Source organism: Dipodomys ordii, unplaced genomic scaffold (assembly GCF_000151885.1).
Source record: "Dipodomys ordii isolate 6190 unplaced genomic scaffold, Dord_2.0 Scaffold12, whole genome shotgun sequence".
Classification (NCBI taxonomy): domain Eukaryota; kingdom Metazoa; phylum Chordata; class Mammalia; order Rodentia; family Heteromyidae; genus Dipodomys; species Dipodomys ordii.
Genome location: NW_012267228.1, coordinates 4,293,786 through 4,315,057, shown reverse-complemented (window position 1 = coordinate 4,315,057; position 21,272 = coordinate 4,293,786). Strand labels below are relative to the sequence as shown.

Here is a 21,272-nt window from a genome sequence, read left to right as displayed (position 1 = left end):
AGGAGGAGGAGGAGAACAAGAACAAGAACAAGTCAGCTACTCAGCAAACCCCTCAGCTAAGCTCTGTAATTCTATACAAATGCCATTGTGAGAAATACACAATGAGGAAATAAGTATGTGCCATGAGTTTAATTCTCTCTGAAAGGAGGGGAGAAGGTGTAGATCACAAGCTAAGAAAGCACAAGGCCCCGAGTTCAAACCCCAGTATTGCCAAAAATAAAAGCAGGTCCCTGAGACCAGGTCTCTGATCTCAGATCTTGTCCCTGGCTGCGTTCTGTCTTACCCCTGCCACGCATCCCCCGTGAGGTAAGCTGGTCTGCCCCACTTCCCCTCAGACCTGAATGACGAGGCCTCTGGAACCGTGGCCCCTACTAGACCTTTCCTCCTGTGTCCTTCAGACGTCTCCTTCCCGGGACAATGCCTGCAGAGCCACTTACAGGAGTGGGGAGCTGTTGGGCTCACCGTTTCTGAATTCAGGCCATGAGTGGCTGGCTTCGGCTGGGCCCTGAGGGGAGGCTGAATGTCAGTGTGGGAGACTCGAGGCAGAGGAGGCCACTCGCTTTGTGGCGGCCAGGGAGCAGGGAGCGGCACACCCACACAGGCTGGCTTCCTTCTCCCTGTCATTCACCAGGCCCCAGCCTAACAGATGGTGCTCTCGTGTTGTGGGAGGTCTCCCCTCCCAGAGTCCTCTGAAGAGATGCCTCACAGACACACCTGGAGAGCGACTTATTCCCAGGTGTCCCCGGTCCAATAGAGCTAACAAGATAGCTGAGACGCTACAAGTTGTTCGTCTCACCTATTTTGCCTCAGTGATCACCACACCCAGTAGCTCGTGAAAAACAACGCTACATGACTCACACCTGTCATCCTAGCTACTGGTGAGACTGAGATTTGAGGATTGTGGTTCAAAGTCAGCCAGAGCAGGAAAATCCATGAGACTCTTTTTTTTTTTTCTGGTCGTGGAGCTTGAACTCTGGGTTTGGGCACTGTCCTTGTGCTCTTCAGCTCAAGGCAAGCACTCTACCCCCTGAGCCACAATGCCACTTCCAGTTTTCTAGTGGTTTATTGGAGATAAGAGTCTTGTGGACTTTCCTGCCAGGGCTGGCTTTGAACTGCGATCCTCAGATCTCAGCTTCCTGAGTAGCTAAGATTACAGGTGTGAGCCACCAGCATCTGGCTCCATGAGACTCTTACCTCCAATTAACCACCAGAAACCCATTAGTAAAGCTGTGGCTCAAGTGTTAGAGTGCTAGCCTTGAGTACAAAGCTCAGAGACAGCATCCAAGTTCTATGTTCAATCACCAGAACCAGCACAAAGAAAAAAAGAAGAGGGTGTCACTAGGATTCTCTTCTGGCAGAGCAATAAAGAAAGAAGAAAAACCGGGCACCAGTGGCTCACCCCTATGATACTAGCTACTCAGGAGGCTGAGATCTGAGGATCACAGTTCAAAGCCAGCCCAGGCAGGAAACTCTATGAGACTCTTATCTCCAATAAACCACCCCATGGTACTGTGGCTCAAGTGGTAGAGTGCTGGCCTTGAGCAAAGAAAGCTCAGAGACAGCACCCAGGCCCAGAGTACAAGCTCCAGGACTGGCAAAATAAAAAGAGGAAGGCACTGGAGTGTAATGTTGTTCTAAAGCATAACTGAACCAGGCTGGAACCTAGTCCTTACAGATGATCCAGTTAGAAGTATGGCTTTCTGTGCTCTTCTCTGCCCCAGAGACTTTACTGAGCCTATGGCCACATAGCAACGTCCACATCGGCCCAGAGCAAGAGGAAGACATGACAGTAGCAAATTAAGACATATCCTGACTGGAGGAAAGGCCATCAACCCTGACCCAACAGAGAAACCCTGCAATGGTCATCAGCTGTCCGATCCACCTGGGATTTTGCCAGAACTTCCTGAGCTGGGCACCCCCGTACAGTGGGTGGGGAGTAGGGGGAACTCACAGCAGCTTTCCTTTCCTGCTGCTCCACTGCCCCGTGCAAGCTCTTCTCTCCAGCCAGAATCTCTCTGTGGGTTCACAAACCAACAGTGCACATGGGCCACTGGCCATCAGCCTTCATGCACACGACAATTCCTTTTTCTGCTAGAATAAGCTTTAGAGAGAGCCCACTTCTGTACAATTTTCCCATAGAACAGAGAAAGTAGAAGAAACTTGGGGGAGGGGTTGTAAGTACAAGATTTAATCTGTAAATGCTGAGCCATGACCCCACAAGAAGCTGTAAGGAACCCACAGAAGAATTAAAAGGAAGAGAGAGATCTGAGAGCATTTCAAACAAGGCATCCACGGCGGGAGGGGGGGGGAGCCAAAGAACAGGACTGAACGCCAAAAGAGAGTGTGCACTGCGTGAAGGAGTAACCCACGAGCCTGGTGTGGAATGCATTCCCCATCAGTGAGAGGCCGGCAGTCATGGAAGGCCAGGGAGCCTTGCTATTGGGTGACGGCCCATCGGTGTGCATCTTCTGCCATTTCCCCAGTGCTCAGCCCAACAGGAGATGCACACAGGAAGACATCACAGCTGAGCCAGGCGGACACCCCGGAAGCACCCCCTGGACCCGGCCTGAGCTCAGAGACCAGAGGCGCCGCCTGCGATTGAAATGGCTTCTCACTTGTTCTAAAGGAATGCATCCAGGTGAATTCTTGCAGATGAAAGATGGAGTCCATCAAACCAGCTCTGCACAGAGTTGCATCTTGATAAATGATGAGCTGATTTTTCTGGAAGGACTGCCAAGGGGAATCATCCAGGGCAGTCAACCACGAGTGAAGCTGTCCCCTTGGCAGCCCTGGGGACAGCCACACCCGTCAGATGATCGTGCAGCCACAGCAGTACCGTTCAGGGTGGTCTACTGCGTACACCTGGTGGTCGGTGCCATAGATGTAGTAGACACGCGTCTTCCCGTGGTACTGGTAATGAACTTCTGTGAGGGGGATCAGCTCAATGGTCTGGCGCTGAGGAGACAAATGGCCAAAAACACTTCAGTGTTCCTTTGAGGCATTTCACTGGCTCAAGAATCCTCTGCAGCTCCTTACTGCCTGCAGGACAACGCGCTGCCAAGTTGATAGGAAATCTGGAGTTGTTGGCACACTTGGTCTCCAATCTCCTACTATGCTCCTTCCTGAAGCCTAGGCTCTGGGCTAAACTGACTGCTTTAGTCACCATCTGCTTGTAGGTTCAGGTAGTGGGGCCATGGGCCTCCCCCAGAAAGTTCCAGGAAGCCACCAGCCAAAGACCAGGTCTTCTAGGAGAATTTATTTCTAAGCAAGGTGCTGCAGGAAGGCACAGGATACCCACTTTAAACATCTTTCAAAACCACCACCAAGACAGAATGGCGTGCTTGACAAATTTTGAATTGAAGTTTTAAGATGAAACATTAAAACTGAGTGCTGATGGTTCATGCTTAGAAGCCTAGCTACACAGGAAGCTGAGCTCTGAGGATCACAGTCCAAAGCCAGCCTGGGCAGATAAATCCAAAAGACGGTTACTGCCAACTAACTAGCCAAAAGTGAGAAGCGAAGCTGTGGCTCAAGCAGTAGAGCACCACCCTGAGAGGCAAAGTCAGGTGAGAGCCAGAGGCCCTGAGTTCAAGCCTTGGTATCAGCACAAGAAAAAGCTAAAATATGACGCCATACAAACTTCAAGGGCTGGTGGGTTATGCCCAGCTATCTTCTAAGACCTCTCTCACTACCACCATCATGATCTACCTTGAAAAATGTCTCTCTAATGTTCTGAGGCCCATGGGCTCACTGAACTCCCCCCCCACCTTTCCACAGAGACATCTTAAATCCCTCCTTCTCCATCCCCTTCTCTGACCACAGCCTGACCAACTCACATGGCCCTGAACACCGCACCCCAGCCTCACCTCAAGGGAGAGCCCAGGGCTCCCACAGAGACCCCATCTCGATTAGCATTCCAGGCTGCTGTGTGGTGAGCAAGAATGCTACACTGGTGATGCAGGAACATGACTCCTGGGAAGTTACACCTCCCTGGAACTTTCTGCAGGCCTGGCCTTGGCTCTCTCTGGGCAACCTATCCCCATCCCATACTCTACTACGTCTCCAGTTCCACACTAAGACAAGCCTCGTGCTCCTCATTTCACAGACAAGAACATTTGGGGCCCACAGAGAGGAAGAAAGCATCTAATACCTCAGTGGAGGGTGCGTCTGAGAAGCAGGTGCCAACCTGGTGGGTAAACATCTCCATGATGTGTGGCTCCAACGAAAGGGCCCTGTTCCTTCACCCACCCCCGCTGGGGCTGCTCCCTTCAGGCCTGAGCTAGCTTTTTCCATTGCTACAGAGAGGCTGTCTGACCCTGGCCGTTTCCTCCCCTCTCTGGGCCTCTTGTCAGGCAGAGGAAAAGTCAGGAATTTGGATTTGACTCCAGGAAGACAGCCTCCTATCAATCAATCAGCCATAAATAGTGTTCTTAGCCTTGTGAGACTTGTGCTATGGAGGTTTTGTATAAAAACCTGAATGCAGAAAGTCTGGGAGGCTGAGGGGTGGCTGTCCCTGTGAAAGGGGAGTTAGGTCTCCTCAGTTAGAAGACAGGAATAAGAAATGGCAGACACAACATGTGGGAGGCAACAGGTGGCCTATCGGTGGCGCTTCTTCTTCCCATAATGCTCTGTGTTCCCGCTTAAAAGCTTCTTCTTTTCCCATCATGCCCTGGGTTCCTGCTCAACCAATACGAAGAGCTGGGAAAGTACATTTACACCCCAGGCTCTGAGACCCCCAGCCAACAAGGGCTGGAAGGCCTGGAAAAACTGTGAGCACTGCCGCCACTTGGTGGCCATCAGGATAAGCTGCCCAAACCAGGGGGGTGGGAACAAAGATGGCCAGAGGCTGCCTGTGTTTTAGCCCAGACTCTGGCTTGAATCTCACCTTTTCATTCTCCTGTGTGAACATCAGGGAGGTGAATAAAAAAGACACTAGAAACCTACCAATAGCTTCCTGCCTCTCAGAATCACAGTGCAGGCCGCTGTGGCCTCCTCCTGCTCCCGGGTTCTCTACCCTCTGCCACCTCACACTGGGTCCCGCTCTCTCCCCTCTGCTCTCCTCAGCCCTCTGACATTCTCAGGAAAGAGGCCCCAGGCTGAGAGACAGCATCACCCTTTCCCATGACCAGGGGAAGCAGCGACAGTCCAACCCCAGGGGCCTCGGCTTTCAACCGCCCAGCCTCAATCCCTGTCCAGCTCACCTGCTGCAGGACGCGGGCCCTGGAGGCCACAGAAGCTCCATGCTCCGCGATGCCCCTCTGGGAGGCCAGAGAGATGTCTCGTAGGGGGAAGTCCACAATGGGGTACACCTGCAGGAGACAGACACAGACACCTTCTCAGCCCCAGAGGAAGAGAAGGAACCCCCTGACCCCCTGAGCACACTGTGGGCTGGGGCATGTGCTCTGCCTCTGCAGACCCTGAGCTCACACCTTCTGAGCCCAGCAGTTCCTACACAAGGGGCGGGGTGCCAGAATCAGAAACGGAGCCCATAATCCCCAGCAAACCTTGCACAGGCCTACTCTGTCAGGAAATACTGCTCAGTGCAGGACACCACAGCCCTCCGCACATGCGCAGTGATCCGTGTGGGTGTAGCTGCGCAGTTCTGCACATACACATGCACAGTGGACTTACAGTGGCTCTGGTGTGGACACACAGCTCTCTGCACATGCTCAGTGGGCCCTGTGGGTATACGCCTAACAGTTTTGCACATGCGCAGGGGTTCGTGGGGGGAGGGGAAACCCACAGCTCTGTACATACACAGTGGGCCCTGCGGATGTGGATGCACTAGCTGCAGCACATGGTCAGCAGGAAAGAGCCAACTTCTGTTTTCCACATCAAAACTGCCCAAGGATGTCAGGCACTGACCCACAAAGAACCCAACAGATGCTGGCAAGGGTATAGCTAAAAGAGAATGCTACTACACTGTGGGTGGAAATGCAAACTTGTGCAACCGCTCTGGAAGGCAATATGGAGGTTCCTCAAAAGAATAAACATAGAACTACCTTAGTACCCAGCAATCCCTGGGCACAAATCCAGTACAGCACAAACAAGGTTACAATAAAGCCACCAGAATCCGCCCAAATGCTCTCAATGAGTGAATGGAACAAGAAAATGGGTATATACGCACAATGGAATTTTATTCATCTATTTAGAAGAATGATATTGTACCATTTGTAAGGAAATGGAAGGATGTGGGGAAAATTATATTAAGTGACATAAGCCAGACCCAGAGAAACACAGGTTGCCTGTTTTCCCTCACTTGTGGTAGATAAAATGTGCTTATAAATCTGTAAGTAGTATGCAGGTGGTTACAAATGAATTAACTGAAGTATAATAGACTCGGGGGAGCTCAAATAGTTTAATTTTTTAGAAAGACTAGGTCAGAACCCAACAAAATCAGCGTCAGGATAGGGGTATTTGCAAGAGGGCGAGCAGAAGCGGGGTGGGGCAGACAAATGAAGGGGGAAGGTAGGAGAACACAGTTGAGAATTCATTGTTGGTGGGGGAGGGGAGGGATAGTGGGATGACAAGAAGGGAAGCGTACCAATGACCAACAAGTGGTGTACGCACTGCCTTAGTCATGACTGTAACCCTCTGCCCAGCACCTTTACAGTAAAATAAAATTAGAAAAAAAGAATTCATTGTATGCCACAAAATTAAGAAAAGTAAGGGAGGGGTGTATCTAAGAGGGGTGAGAATGTGGAAGGGGGTGACGCTGCTCAATGTGCATTGTACCCATAAACTGCTATGTTAAGTGGCACCTCCTTTGTACAACTACTTGAAGATAATAAACATTTAAAAAGAAGGTGATCGCAATCTGTTCTTTTTTTCAGTATTTATATTATATATTTATATATACACACCCCAAGTTCTGCATGTCGCAATCTGTTCTTGAACAAAAAGAAAGTGGGGCTGGGTTCCCATGGAACTTCATTGGCAAAAACACTGGGCCAGGGTTCTAGCCATGGGCCTGGAAAAGCAGTCTGGTGGCTGACTTCTCGTTGCCAGAGCTCCAGACTCTGCCAGCTCATTTCCGTCTGCCGTGGGAGCCTCTGCCCTTCCAACGCCCCCCTCCCCATCCCCGCCCCTGCTCAGGAGCCACACAATCCACTCCCCGACTGTGCTGTGGGCATTTCCACAGAGAGGCCCGCCTTCCCCCCAGCCCACCCCCAGCACCCCGGGCCTCCTGTCCCCTGGCCCTGACCCCGGCCATCTCCATCAGCCTGGCACCGCCATCACCCTAACACACGGCCTCTTTCTCTCCTTCACCAGGCGGGACAGCCATGAGGGGCAGACATGTTATATGGTACCCACGGATCCAGTCCAGGCCTGGCACATGGGCAAAGCTCTCCACGTCTGTGGTGGAAGAGAGAGGAGCAGCCTCTTCCTTGCCTGGACGGCTCTGGCCTCACCCACTTCCAGCTCCAGACCAAGGACAGCCCAGGGCAGGGGGTCCCCGGGGTCCCCATCTTCTGAGACACCCTCCTCACCGTGGTGTTTTCGTCCCGGAAGAGGTTTTCTCCCTTGGCCTTCGCTAGCAGCTCCGCGGGGCACCGAAGCTGACGCCCAGACACAAAGTCAAACAGGCTGTTCTTCCTGGGAGAAGAGACGAGTGTGCCAGGTGGGAAGGCGGGGCTGGGATCCCGCACACCTGCATCCCCACAGCCCCCCCATACCAGGGGGAGTTGCTGTGGCGTCAGGCCCGGCCCCCTCGCGCAGGCCCAGGCCGGCACTTACCACATGATGACCAGCTGGACGAAGTGCAGCAGCTTCCGCTCCCCCTTGCAGGTGCCACACGTCCTGTGGCCCCGCCCCGAGCACGTGCAGCACCTGAGGGCCAGGCCTCCTCAGATCAGTCCCACCCCAAGCTCTCCTCCCGCAGGGAGGTGCTCGCTCGCTGGGGTGGCCGTCCATTGTGTTTATCTGTTCATCCCCTCCTTCCCATGGTGGCTCTCCCCCCACCTAACCATCCCTCCCTTCCGTGTCTAGCTCGAGCTGGTCCACAGTCTTATCCCTGGCCCTAGCAATGGCAGTCAGTACAAAGATGGACACAGGACCCGAATAAACACCATGGGAGCCTTCCAAGAAGGGCTTGCTAGAATGATCAGGAAAGGAGGGGTTACTGGATTGAAACTATCATTGTTCCCTTCCACCAGGCCAGCCTGTGACATTATTTAAACACCTGGATCCAGCTGTACCTGAAGCCAATATACATACATATCCCCCTTGATTTTTACCGTGTGTAGACCTGTAGACAGACTTGCTATTTTGTTGTTTTGCTCTGTGGTCAAAGCCAACTTCAGTGGGGTTCCTTTTACCCGCAAATGAAATAAGTCTCAGTTTCTTTCCCAACTAAAGACCTCCCTCATCAATCACGGTGGAAGGCAGATGGCAACCAATGAAGGACTCAGGCTGAGTGTCTGGGCCAAAGGATCACCAACCAACCCGGCAGTGAGCCGTTCTAAAGCGTGCACATGTGTGAGAGGAGGCGTTTACAAACTGCAGTAGCTCACTGGTCCCAAATCCTGAGCAGAGATAGGATGTTGCTGTTGTCAATCAACTTTCCTTGATTCTTCCTCATGCAGACCCTGCTATATGGGTCCTAGCTCCTTCCCCACTCTCTTCCTCTCTGCACCTGACCCGTAGAGGTGGTTTGGTCACTGCCCATAAAATCCAGAAATGCCAGGCCTTGGGACAAGAGGAACCCTTCCCCCCCACCTGCCCGCCCGCCGTGGGCTGCAAGACCCACACCTACCTGCGTCTGTGGGATCCGGAGCACATGTGACACCTCCGGACCTGCCCCGCTTTGCTCCTGGCTCTGCTGCAGGATGGACATCGAACCTGCGGACCCACACTGCCTCTGCCACTGGCTCCTTGGAAGCCAGGCCAAGGGCGTCCCAAGCCTGGATGATTCCACCACAGCGGGAAGATGGGAGAGAAGGGCTGCGTACAGCCAGACTGGGGCTGGGGAGGGCAGGGCCTGCGAGAGGTGGTTTTGGACAGCAGGGGGCAGTGTGGGGCAGCTGGAGTCTGGAGAGCCAAAGCCAGGGAGGAGTTAGCCTGGATTCTAGGATGGTTCCCACCCTGAAGGTGTGGTTGGTTGGTTGGTTTCTGCGAAGGCTGAGGCCCCAAAAGGCTTGGAGATCTGCTTAGGCCCCTGTGCTGGTCTGGATTCAAAATCAACCCAAAGCAAGTGCCCTGGAACCTCTCTGGAAGGGACCCCCTGGGAAGCAGTCGTTACTAGCATACTTAGGTTAGATGGGGCCACAGGACCTCAGAGAAGCCAGGGTCCTGGGTCCGGTGACTCACAGCCGTGGGGATACAAAAGGCTCTGGGGAAGGAGCCAGAGGACCACAGGCAGGTCGGCCAGCAGCTAGGACAGGCCCGGACACCTCCGCAGAGCTTCTAGAACTGCCTCTGCTGGGCCCTGGTGGCCCGCACCTGTCATGCGAGCTGCTCAGGAGGCCGAGATCTGAGGATCCTGGTTCAAAGCCAGTGGGGGAGCATACAAATTCTGGAGACTCTCATCTCCAAGGAACCAGCAAAATGTAGGCAGTGGAGGCAGAAATCAAGTGGCAAAGTGCCAGCCATGAGCAAAAGAAGCCAAGTGAGGAAGTGGCACTGTGGCTCAAGTGGTAGAGCGCTCGCCTTGAGCTGAAGAGCTGAGGGACAGCGCCCAGGCCAGAGTTGAGGGCCCAGGACCTACACACACGTATGAAAGGGGGTCCTGGGCCAGGGTGTGGGGGGGACCCCAAGGGCTTAGCGCTCAGCAGGAGATGGCAAAGGGGAGAGCGCAGAAGCTACACTCTCACGCGCACATGCGCCTCCCCGTGTCACATGGGAAACTGGAGGCTCAGGACGGGCGACGACTTGCCTGGGCGCTCACCATGAGTGACTGGGGCCCAGGCCTCTTTCCCCGCCCCCCCACATGCACCGTGGCCCCCAGGGTGGCTCCCCCACCGCTGCCCACCCGTGACTCACCGTGCCAGCCCCGTGGCAGACGCTGCACTTGTAACGCCCACGCCCGTGGCATTTGTGACAGTCCTGAAAGCCAAGAGCTCTCCTGGCATCTAGTGTCCCAGGCGGGTCCCCCACCCCCATGATGTCCTGACCCCAAACAGAAGGACTGCTTCTGGAAGAGACAGGATGGACGGGGGGGGGGGAGGCGGGACACAGGGACGCACGGGGAGGAAGGCAGATCCAGGACCCCATGGCCGGCCATGGAGTGGCAGTGACTCCCCCACCCACCCAGGCTGCACTGGGACCTGGTCCTCCAGCACAGCCTGCACACAGACACCCACGCAGAGTGAGCCGCATGCACTGAATCATGGGATGGAAAGATCTTTGGAGAAAAGAATTGAAAGGTTTTAAGCCAGCTGATGGCTCACGCCTGTCATCCTAGCTACTCCGGAGGCTGAGATCTGAGGATCGTGGTTCAAAGCCAGACTGAGCAGGAATGTCAGTGAGACTCTTATCTCCAAGGAACCACCAGAAAACCGAAAGTGGTGCTGTGGCTCAAGTGGTAGAGCACTGGCCTTGAGCCGAAGAGCTGAGGGACAGCGCCCAGGCCCAGAGTTCAAGCTATTATCTATTGATTAATAGATACATAGATAGATGATAGATATAATAGACACATAGATATGACACATAGTCTGACTGATGATAGACACATAGATAAAGACAGATAAGTTGGTTGATGATAGATAAATATATGTAAATGATAGATATGTAAATAATAGATATGTAAATGATAGATATGTAAATGATAGATATAATAGAAACAAAGATTGGTAGATGATAGAAACATAGATAGATGATGGATAGATGATAGATACAATAGACACATAAATGATAGATATGATAAACAGGTGGAGTGATTGATAGATAGATGATAGACCTGTAGGTAGATGATGGATGGAGCTGGTGACGGTTTCCCTTGGCCATCTGTTGAGTAGAACAGTCCTTTTGCCATGAGAGACTTCCTTCCCTACTGTGGTGTTCGGTTGCAAAGGCCCTGGGCCCTCCGTAGGTTCCCCCATTGGCCTTCTTTTCCCCAAGGAAGGAGCCCCAGGCTGGATCTAGATCGGGGGTGCTTTGGTGTGGTGTGGCACAGCATATGACCTCCCATGATCCCCCTCACCTTGACCAGCGCAGAGTGAGGCACTTGGAACCTTCTGGTGTCTTCCTGAAACATGGGCGGCATCTGCACCTCCATCTCCCAAACGCCAGGAGAGGCGCCCTGTTGGGGCCCGTCAACAGCATGGTCTGCAGAAAGGTGGGGACGTGGGCACAGCTGAGGGGAGCAGGGGGAACTCACCCGGTGCTCGGTGGGTTCCTGGGGCTCCTAGAGGTTACATGGGGGCTCACACCCGGGGGGGTAAACTCCCGGATGGCATCCAGCTCTTTTACTTTCTAGGTCTATGGCCACTCCTCTGCCAGCAAATTCCTTAACCTTTCTGACCTTCAGGTCTCTCACCTCTACATTGGGGATACAGGATGGTGGAGAAAATCTCAAGTAGGAGAATGAAAGAGAAAATAACAGCCCAAGGCTGGCAGCCACCAAGGGATCGTCATCCCCACCCTCCTCTTCCACACCCAACTCCTCCTCAGAGCTCTGATCTGCCCTGGTAGGAGGAGAGAGAACATTGGGAGAAATAACCCAGCAAGTCTTCCTGGAAGAGGAGACACCTGGCTGAACCTAGAAGAATAGACCTGAGAGGCCCTGCAGAAAGCAGACATGGCTCAGGGTTCCTGAGACAGAGAACTGGAGAAGATGGAAGGGAGAGGCTGTGGGCTGTGGGCTCTAGGCCTCCGGGGTGCTGTGGGATGGTAGGAGCCGGCAGGCACACATGCTCTCTGGCCCCGTAGAGAAGCAGCGGAATGCAAATGCTGGGCTTCTCCAGGCCTCTTGTGAACGATTTGCCAGACAGGGAGCACAGAGCAGATCAGCACTGGAGAGGCTTGGAGATGAAGACCCAACCCCATTCCACAGGGAAACTGAGGCTGGGCACAGAGGGGCCTCTTAGCCATAGTGAGAGGCTGAGCCACACACCCAGACAGCCGCCCACCCCAGCCTCACACCCCCAGCCGCACAGATCTCACTCACCAGTGAACGGCTGGAACGCCCACTCGCTTATCCTAGATTCACTGAAGGTCTCCAGCCGGTACTACGGAAGGAAACAAGCCCAGGGTCAAGGCAGAGCACTGTCCCACCCCGCAGGGCTCCCACACACAGGCCCCTCGGGCTGCCTGGAGCAGGCTGACCACTGCAGCTCCGCCCTGGATACGCCACACCACTGCAGGTGCTCGGCCAGCCCAGGACGTGGCCAGTTCAGCTCTCTGTGGATTTCTGCATCCAAACGTCCGGAGGCCTCCTTCAGCCCCCAGTCCTTCACCCATGGGATCTCAGAGAGAGAAGGGATCGTGGGCATCACTTGGCTCTTCTTTTGATATGGGAGGTTCAGAGGGGTCAGCTGACTTTCCCCAAGTCACACAGCTAAAGGTGGCCTCTCCCTCCACCAGGCGCTGCCTGTGTGCTCATCAGAGGATGACAGTACGAATGACACCTGAAAATGCAACCTAGAAAAGATGTCCTACCCAGGCACAGTGGCTCACACTTGTAATCTCAGCAACTTAGGAGGCTGAGAATCAAAAGGACTTCAATTCAAGGTCAGCATGGACAGAAAGTCAAGAAAGTCATGAGACCCCCATCTGAACAAATAAGCCAGGCATGGTGGCTCAAACTTGTATTCCCAGCTATGTAGCTGGCAGTCCCAGGCTAGCACCAGGTATAAACGCTATCTAAAAACAAACCAAAGCCAGTAGCTCACACCTGTAGTCCTAGCTACTCAGGAGGCTGAGATCTAAGGACTGCGATTTGAGGCCAGGTCAGACAAGAAAATCAGTGAGACTTGTATCTCCAATTAGCCACTTGAGAGCCAGAAGTGGAGCTGTGACTCCAGTGGTAGAGTGCCAGCCTGACGTGGTTTGGGTGTCACAAATGGGATTTCCCTGCAGCGAGGAATAATGATGTCTGTCCCCAGGGCTCTTGGTTCCTGTCACACAAGCGCCTGCCTCTGTCTCACTGAGCCCCAGCCTCCCCTTCCCCCCCTGCCCCCCCACCCCAGCACAGCCCCTTACCCTACAGAGGGTCTGTTGCCTCAATTCCTGGATGACAAGGTCTCCCGCTGTCATGCTGGGGTAACAGCATTTGGAGTTCATGAAGCTGAGAAGGGCTTCCCGGGCCACCTCCTCCGTCACCACGGGGGCTCTGCTGGGACCAAGAAAAAGAGAGGAGGGTCCGGGAAGGGCCCGTGGGCTCACCAGGGCTCATGGCCACTTAGCTCTGTTGTTTTGGGTCATCGTGATGCAGAGCATCCTGGAGGTAAAACAAGCGGCTCACTTCACGGTGGCCAGGGAGCAGAGAGCAAAGACAAGGTGTTTCCAGCCAAGACATGGTCCGCGGTCACTTCCAAGCCAGGCTCTACCTCCAGTGTCCACCCTCTCCTGTGTCCGCCACACTGTGGATGCATGAGTGGATGACCCAAGAATAGGTCGGGGCTCTCATGTCTGCTAACTGGTGGCAGATTGTTGGCTACTACCAAGGCCCCAACATGAGCCTCTGGAACTCACCCTTCCTCCAAAGTCTCCTCTTCCCTGAGCACATCACCTGCCCCAAACACACCCTTGAGGGAGAGGCCTGCGCCCCGCACTCCTTCCTAGCTGCCCTGGCCCCTGGCAGCCTTCAGGGCCCTTGGCTGCTCCCCATACAGCCTGGCAGCCCTGCCCCGTGCCGCCGGCATGGTGGCTGGCAGGGGGCCGTGGCACGTGGCTGGCAGCAGGATCGAGACACAGGGACGCTGTCTCAGGCCATGCCACTCAGCTGACCTGACGTCTACCCCAGGTCGTGTCAATACCCAGAGGCTCTCGGTCCCAATGAAGATGGATACCAGGGTGTGGTGAACCTCTACCAGATGAAGGTATTTCCGCTTTGCAGGCCACATGTGGCCTGTGCAAACCAAGTGGCCCCTGGAGGGTGAAGGCTGCCACAGACCACACTCAGGTAAGGCTCTGCTCACAAAAACAGGCCATGGACTGGGCTGGCCCAGGCTGCGGTTCGCAGACTCTAGTCTCCAGTGCTGGTTTTGCTGCCAACCTGAAGAACTCAGGACATGCAGACCCCTGCAGAACCTGGCCCAGTGTGTTGGAGATGGGGTGACCCCCACGGCCCCCCACAAGGGATCCTGGTGCACCATCAGGGTTGACACCCCCATGGGGGGACTCCGGGGGAGGATACACAACCAGAAACCCACCTGTGTGCCAGGAACAAGGACCAGGGCGTCGGTGCCTGATGCTCCCCTGGGGCCTGGGAAGGTGGGAAAAATACCTGCTGTCCTGGAGGAGAAGGGAGGGAAACGAGACGGGAGCTCAGTGAAGCCAGTATTTGCAGGGTTAAAGAAGGAACGTACTTCACATCCCTAGACTGAGTGAACATGGATTCCTAGGGCAGCGCCCAGGTATCGGACACCGTGGGGGACGGGGGGCCGCAGGGAAGGGGTGATGTTTCCTCCCCATCCCACCCAGCTCCCGTCCCCAGGGAAACGGGCAGCTGTGTCCTCCCCGGGCCTGTCCCCAGGGACCAGTACACCCCCCCATGGGAGCCAGCACCCCCACACTTACTGACCCCCCTGAAGAAGCCAGTTGCAGCCAGGCAGGCCTTCCAAGAGTTCAGCAGGGGGCGCCAGAGGGCTCTCGGCCTCGAAGCTGAGGTCCAGCACACCTGTGGGCAGATGCCCCTGGTGACCGTGCGGAAAGGGGAAATCCAAGCCTGGGTGCAGGGCAGAGATCCCCTTCCCAAGCGGGGAGGAGATGCCTCTCTTTTTTGTTGTTGTTGGTCATGGGGCTTAAACTCTGGGCCTGGGTGCTGTCCCTGCGCTCCTCAGCTCAAGGCAAGCGCTCTACCGCTTGAGCCACAGCACCACCTCCAATTTTCTGGTGGTTTATTAGAGATAAGAGTCAAGGACTTTCCTGCCTGGGCTGGCTTTGAACCACGATTCTCGGATTTCAGCCTCCTGGGTAGCCACTGGGAGGCGTCTCTCTTAAAGCTCAAGATCTTTATGCCAACAGTACATATGCTAATAAAATGCCCTGTTCTTCACATTTATGAAGACACAAAGGCTAGAAGGAGAAGGAAGGGGAGCTGCCATAGGCTGAGGACAGGGCCCGCAGCAGAGGCCCGGCTGCGGGAGGGGCCTGGGTCCCACGGCCGGCCGTTCATAGTGCTGGCTGCCAGCGTGTGCGTCCATGCTGACATTCCCCTCGGCAGGTGTCCTCTGTACCTTGGTTCTCACATGACTTTGCTTGGTCTGTTTTTGTCTTTTCTTTGTTGGTACGGGGGATCTAACCCAGGATGTTGTGCCTGCCGGGCCAGGGCCTTGCCCCGGCCCCACATCCTGGCCCACAGCTTTGCAGACATGCCTTTAGTCATTAGCTACCGAGGACCCAGGGATTCAAAGCTGTTTTGCATAAAGAGCCCGGATGGAGCTATTTTAGACATGGGGACATGGACGTCTCTGTCTCTGTTTCCCAATGAGGTCTTTGGAGCACAACGCACTGGTGAGGAAGCCAGACTTTGTTCCAGTGCAGAGCTTCTCAGGTAAACAGGTGTGGGGGGGGGGGGGAAGAGGGTGGAATTTGGCCCCTGAGCCGTCATTCATCACCCCTGTCTTACACCCTCACCCTGGTATCTGTGTTCACATAATAGGTCAGTGTGCATGGTCTCCTGTCCTTGGCAGGTAATCAATACCCAGCCAATGGCGTGGCTCCCAGAAGCCAGGGCTTCCCCCCTTCATTCCCCTTTATGCCAGAAGACGTTGATGAATGGCTCAGGCACACAAAGACCACCGCGTCCCCTAGGATGGGCCTGCCCTCCCTCGTGGATGCCACATAGCTGGGGTCAGACCGAGATGGGAAGAGGAAAAAATGAGTCAGGAAGCTGGAAGCCCCAGCCGTCATCCACGGCCAGCCTGGGCGAGCCTCCGGGGCTACATTCATCCGGCCCACGGGCCTCGTGCAAAAACAAAGGGCCCCAGGCTGGCCCGCAAGAATGCAGGCGTCACTGCACGCAGCACAATGCCTGACACAGGGTGTCCAGACGGGGCGTGTCCCTGGCCCCATAGCCCCAGGGCTGAGTTTGGTTGGGGGACAGCTTTCCAGCTGGGCTGGCCTGTCCCAAGCTGCATATGGAGAGCTAAGGCTCTCTAGGCAGGTGTAGGCCCTGCCTCCATTGCTTCTTTCCAGAGAAAAAGCAAAATGGTAGCCTGGGATGTAGCCAGGACAGTCAGCTCCAGCGTGCAGAGACGAGGGGAGAGGAGAAGGAGGGAAGGAAAGGAGGGAGGAAGGGAGGAAGGGAAGGAGGGAGGGAGGGAGGGAGGAGAAGAACGCTTAGAATGCTTAGTTTAGCCATCATCCCAATGGCGCCACGCAGTCACTTGGAAATCTTTGCAAAGACAATTAGACAAGACGTTGGTTGTTTCTGCTCACCAAGTGTGAGCTGTTTTTTCCTGCATATGAAAGTGGTTTTCCTTAGGCAGAGAGACACCATGGGCAAGCCTTTCACCCTCGCTTTGCTGTTGTTGTTGTTGGTGGTGGTGGTGGTGGTCATGGGGCTTGAACTCTGGACCTGGGCACTGTCCCTCAGCTCTTCAGGTCGAGGCTAGCGCTCTACCACTTGAGCCACAGTGCCACTTCCGGTTTTCTGGTAGTTTTATTGGAAATTAGAGTCTTACAGTCTTTCCTGTCCAGGCTGGCTTTGAACCATGATCCTCAGATCTCAGCCTCCGGAGCCGCTGGGATGACAGACCTGAGCCACCGGCGCCTGGCTTCACTCTCCCTTTTGAAGATGCCTTTCTCTTCTCCGCAGAAGATCAATGGAATCCATGCTTCCCGCCCAGATTCCGGATGAGTCACCTTGAGTGTGCAGGCGTCCTGCTGGACTCCTGACTGTAAGGTCGGCTCCTGGATGGCGAGCAGACTCCACCCTCCTCCCAGCAAAGTCTCCACCCAGTACCTGTGTTACCTAGGCAACTGGAACACCTGGAAGAGGTCACATCTGCATCCGCTGAGGTCACATCTGAATTTGATGTGGCCACACCTTTCTCCGCCCATACCCTAGATAAGGCCTAGCCCAGGCCCAGACTCTCTCTCGCTGCTCTCTCTGCTCTTTTCTAGCTCCTTCCTTCCCTTCTCTTTCCCACCTTTCCCAGACGCTCTCTTTTCTAGCTCTTTTCTAACTCTTTCCTCTCTCTTTCCCAGCCATGTGGAGTGCCAACCTTGCCTGGTCCCAGCAGGTCTACTGAATAAACCTACCCCTTACCTGAATACCACGTGTGTGCTGGTGCTGTTCTTACTCAGCTACCTCTTTTTAAAAACCTAATACTGACTCCAGCCAGTGAGCTTCCTGTCTCCTCTGAGAGCCCTTTGGGGGACAGCAGCCTCTCTCAGATGGCCTGGCGAACAACCGGCATGCAACAGGCACATAGGAGTGTGCAGTGCACAGAGCGTCACACACAAGGCACACAGCCAGGGTGCAGAAATGGCCCCGTGGCTGGAATCACGTGGAGAAAGCACAAGAGGAGATCCAGGATCAAATTCATAAAGACAGAAAGGAGAGCCAGGGGTCCAGGAAGAGGAAGGGGGGGTGGGTAGGGACACAGAGAAAAAAATTGTTCTGGCAGGGGATACAGGTAATGGACGCACAGCAATGTGAATGTGCTGGATTGGTCACATATAAATGGTTAAGATGGTAAGGCTTACAAATACCTCATCACACATAGTAGTCACTCTAAAGAGAGAGATTCAAGCAAGACCCCAGCTCATCAAACAAGACTGGTGTGTTTGTGTACATCTGTAACCTCGGTTACTCAGGAGAAAGATCACAGCATGAGGCTAGCCCCAGGGAAAACACGTAACCCACTACCCAAAAGGCAACCTAAAAAGCAAAAAGGACAGAGGGCGTGGCTCAAGTGGCAGCGCTCTTTCTAGCCAGCACGGGCCCTGAGATCAATCCTGGGCACCACCCACCTATAAATAGGAATTCAGATGATCAGAGGATAAAGAAAAGGAAAAATAAAAGCTCTGTTTTGCCAAGACGAATGAGCCAGGAACGATCGATGGCCTCACGAGGCCAGAAAGCCTGCCATCCCGAAGCCCGGCTCTCTGCTGTCTGCGGAGCAAGGTCGCTGGCCCTTTCTCAGGGATGGGAAGGGGATTCCAGCACTGGGAAGGGAGGATGGATGTGGGAGGAGGGGCCTGTGGAGAGAGACGGGAGAACGCAGCATTGTGCTGTACGTGTGAAATGACAACTCTGCTCCCCGCTCTGATGAACAAACACAAGACAGAACAGTTGAGGGACTCAAGCCACACTGCCATTAGGAGGAGGCAGAGCGTGGATCTGAACCCAGGTCTGCTCCAGGGCACTGCGGCTACCAGCCGCTCTCTTTCTCTCTCTCCCTCCCCCCCTCTTGCCCCTCTTGGGGCTTGAACTCAGGGCCTGAACACTGTCCCTGAGATTTGTTGCTCAAGGCTAGTGCTCTACCACTTGAACCCCAGCTCCACTTCTGGCATTTTGCTGGTTAATTGGAGGTAAGAGTCTCATGTCTTTCCTGCTCAGGCTGGCTTTGAACCTTCAGATCTCAGCCTCTTGAGTAGCTGAGATGACAGACATACGCTATGGGTACCCTGCTCCAACCTCCTTTTACCCATGGGGAAACTGAGGCTCAGAGAAGTTAAGTGACTTACCCCAAGAGCACACAGCCAATTTAAAGCACAATCTAGACTTGAACCCTGGCTTCCCAGTAGGGTGCCATTCCTAATTAGGGATCAAAAGTTTCCTTTCATTTATTTTTCTCAACATAGAACTTTTCCTCATAAAACACCATTTCCTTCCTTAGGTCTACAGAGGTCTGGCATGCCACTGCAATTCTGTTCTAATGATGACGTGACGGACTTATCAGGCCTGTGCTTCATATTCGGTAATGAGCATGCTCTTGGCTAGAAGACTGTGCTGAAGATTGCTCACAACTGGACAGGCACCTGTAGCTCACACCTGTAATCCTAGCTACTTGGGAGGCTGAGATCAGGAGGATTGCAGCTTGAGGCCAGCCCAGACCAAAAAGAAATGCAAGAAACCCCTTTTGAATGAGTTCAAGTCCCAGTACCACCGAACAATACACTGTTCCCAAGCTCTGCATGGATTCCCGGGCTCATTCCCCTCCGGCCCCGTGAGGGACTGTCACTGGAGAAAGGAAGGAGAGGCAGGTCCCCGGCAGGGAGGGATGGGCTTGGGGTGATCACTGACTTCCTGTTCTCTTACCCAGAGGCAAAACAGAGGAGGCTGTGGGATGACAGTCATCCACAGAGACGGCAAAGGGAGAGAGAGAGAGGGAAGGAGGAAGAAAGACGGGAGAAGGGAGGAGGGGGAGCCGCAGCTCAGTACCCCCCCTCCACTTACTGTCCCCACTGCGGTCTCTGTCCATGGTAGGAGCGCGGCCGGCCGGGAGGTGGTGTGTGCTTCAGGCTTCGGAGCTCAGTGCAGCGCGGGGTCAGTCCTCTCCGCCCCTCCCACAGCAGGTCCATTGTTTGGGGATCTGCACACAACACAGGAAAGCTGCCCGTGCCCTCAGCGCCTCCCCCTGCCCCCCCCCGCCATGCCACACCTGAGCAAGGCAGAGCTGGAAGTGTGGTGGGGTGCGGGGAGCCATCTACCCCCTGCATAGGGCTTCAGGGGGGCCCGATTCCTGGAGGGGGGGTCTCTGAAGTGCTGGGTCCCAGCTTCCTGGTTGGCCCTGGAGGCTCAGCTTAGGAGCCGGGCATTCTCCAAAGCCACACAGCGGCCTGGGCCCTGTCTGCGCCCAAGTGAGAGCTTCTCCGGAGCCCTTGCCTGGGGGTGGGAACTCCCACCTTAAACGCGGGAATCCCACCCCTCCTCTGACTGAGTCTAAAACATGAATGTCCAGAGCCGACAGCACCGGCCTGCCCCTCCCCCACAAAACAAGGATCAGTTGCTCTGGATGGACTCGACCACCACCAGCACACAGGATGTGCCCCAGGGCCCTTGAGCAAGCCCCTCGTCGTCGCATCCCCTCCCCAGAAGGGCAGGGACCATTTCCTTGGGTCCCTGCCCAGCCCCCGTGGGCCACCCGTCCCCCCCTCCCCATGCACACAGGACCAGACTCCACGTTGGACCTCCCAGGAGGTCTTGGGCCCTCTCTTCTGCCCTGCCCCCTCCCCTCCCCCACATGCTCACCACCCACCCCCACCAGAACACCAGAGCCGCCGCGATCACTTCCCCAATGCCTCGGAAACAGACAAGTCACTCCCCACTGGTGGATCTTTTATTCTTTTTCTTTTTTGGTCATGGGGCTTGAACTCTGGGCCTGGGCGCTGTCCCTCAGCTCTTCAGCTCAAGGCGAGCGCTCTACCACTTGAGCCACAGCGCCACTTCCGGTTTTCTGGTGGTTCATTGGAGATAAGAGTCTCAGAGGCTTTCCCGTCTAGGCTGGCTTTGAACCGTGATCCTCAGATCTCAGCCTCCTGAGTAGCTAGGATGACAGGCGTGAGCCACCAGCGCCCGGCCCACTGGGGGGTCTTTGCGCTGGGGAAGAGCTTCCCAGGGAGACTACAAGCCGTGGACCGGGCAGCAGAGCCCTAGACCATAGGGAAGGAGGGCTGGGTGTCAGAGGCCCTGCTGGGGTAGAGGCCGCCGAACGGAGGCTGGGGCCTGCAGGACAGCGTCCACGTGGCCGTGGGATGGGGCCTGGGAGGAGCGGCCAGCCGGGGCCCAGAGTAAACGGAGCCGGGTGGAGCGGCTCTGTGCGTCTGCTTGTGTTCAAAGCTCATCACGCGGGCGCATGTGTCGGCATGTCCCCCTCTTGAAGGCTGGCACCCGCGCGTGTAGGTGCACCCTGCCCCCCTCCCCGTCCATCGGAGGACGTGGCTTCTCCGGAGGCCTGGTGGGGACAGTGCGTCTTGGAGAGTCGGCCCCTCTGGGCTGGCTAGACTTGGGGCTGTGCGTCCCACGGTGACTCTGAGCAACTTTCTGAACCTCTCCTGACCTTGTGATCACCTCAGCAGCATCCCTGCCCCCCCCCCGTGGCATCAGCGTGGCCGCCCCCCCTTGGCTCACACGGTCTCCTCTTGACAAAGGCTCAGAGCTGTCAAGTGACCTGCCCACAGTCACAGAGCACGGGGCCCAGTTGGTGCCTCAGGACTCA

General features: G+C 55.1%; 1 protein-coding gene across 1 annotated transcript; it reads right to left on the bottom strand.

Moving 5' to 3' along the window:
* Nucleotides 1-2,808: 2,808 nt before the first annotated feature.
* On the bottom strand, nucleotides 2,809-19,535 carry Ssuh2 (ssu-2 homolog (C. elegans)). Its single transcript, XM_013010450.1, is given in 12 exon segments — nucleotides 2,809-2,955; nucleotides 5,202-5,309; nucleotides 7,491-7,596; nucleotides 7,738-7,830; nucleotides 8,756-8,841; nucleotides 9,982-10,044; nucleotides 11,141-11,265; nucleotides 12,107-12,167; nucleotides 13,141-13,273; nucleotides 14,313-14,389; nucleotides 14,676-14,779; nucleotides 19,511-19,535. Coding segments are annotated over 12 exon segments (1,128 nt in total).
* Nucleotides 19,536-21,272: the final 1,737 nt, after the last annotated feature.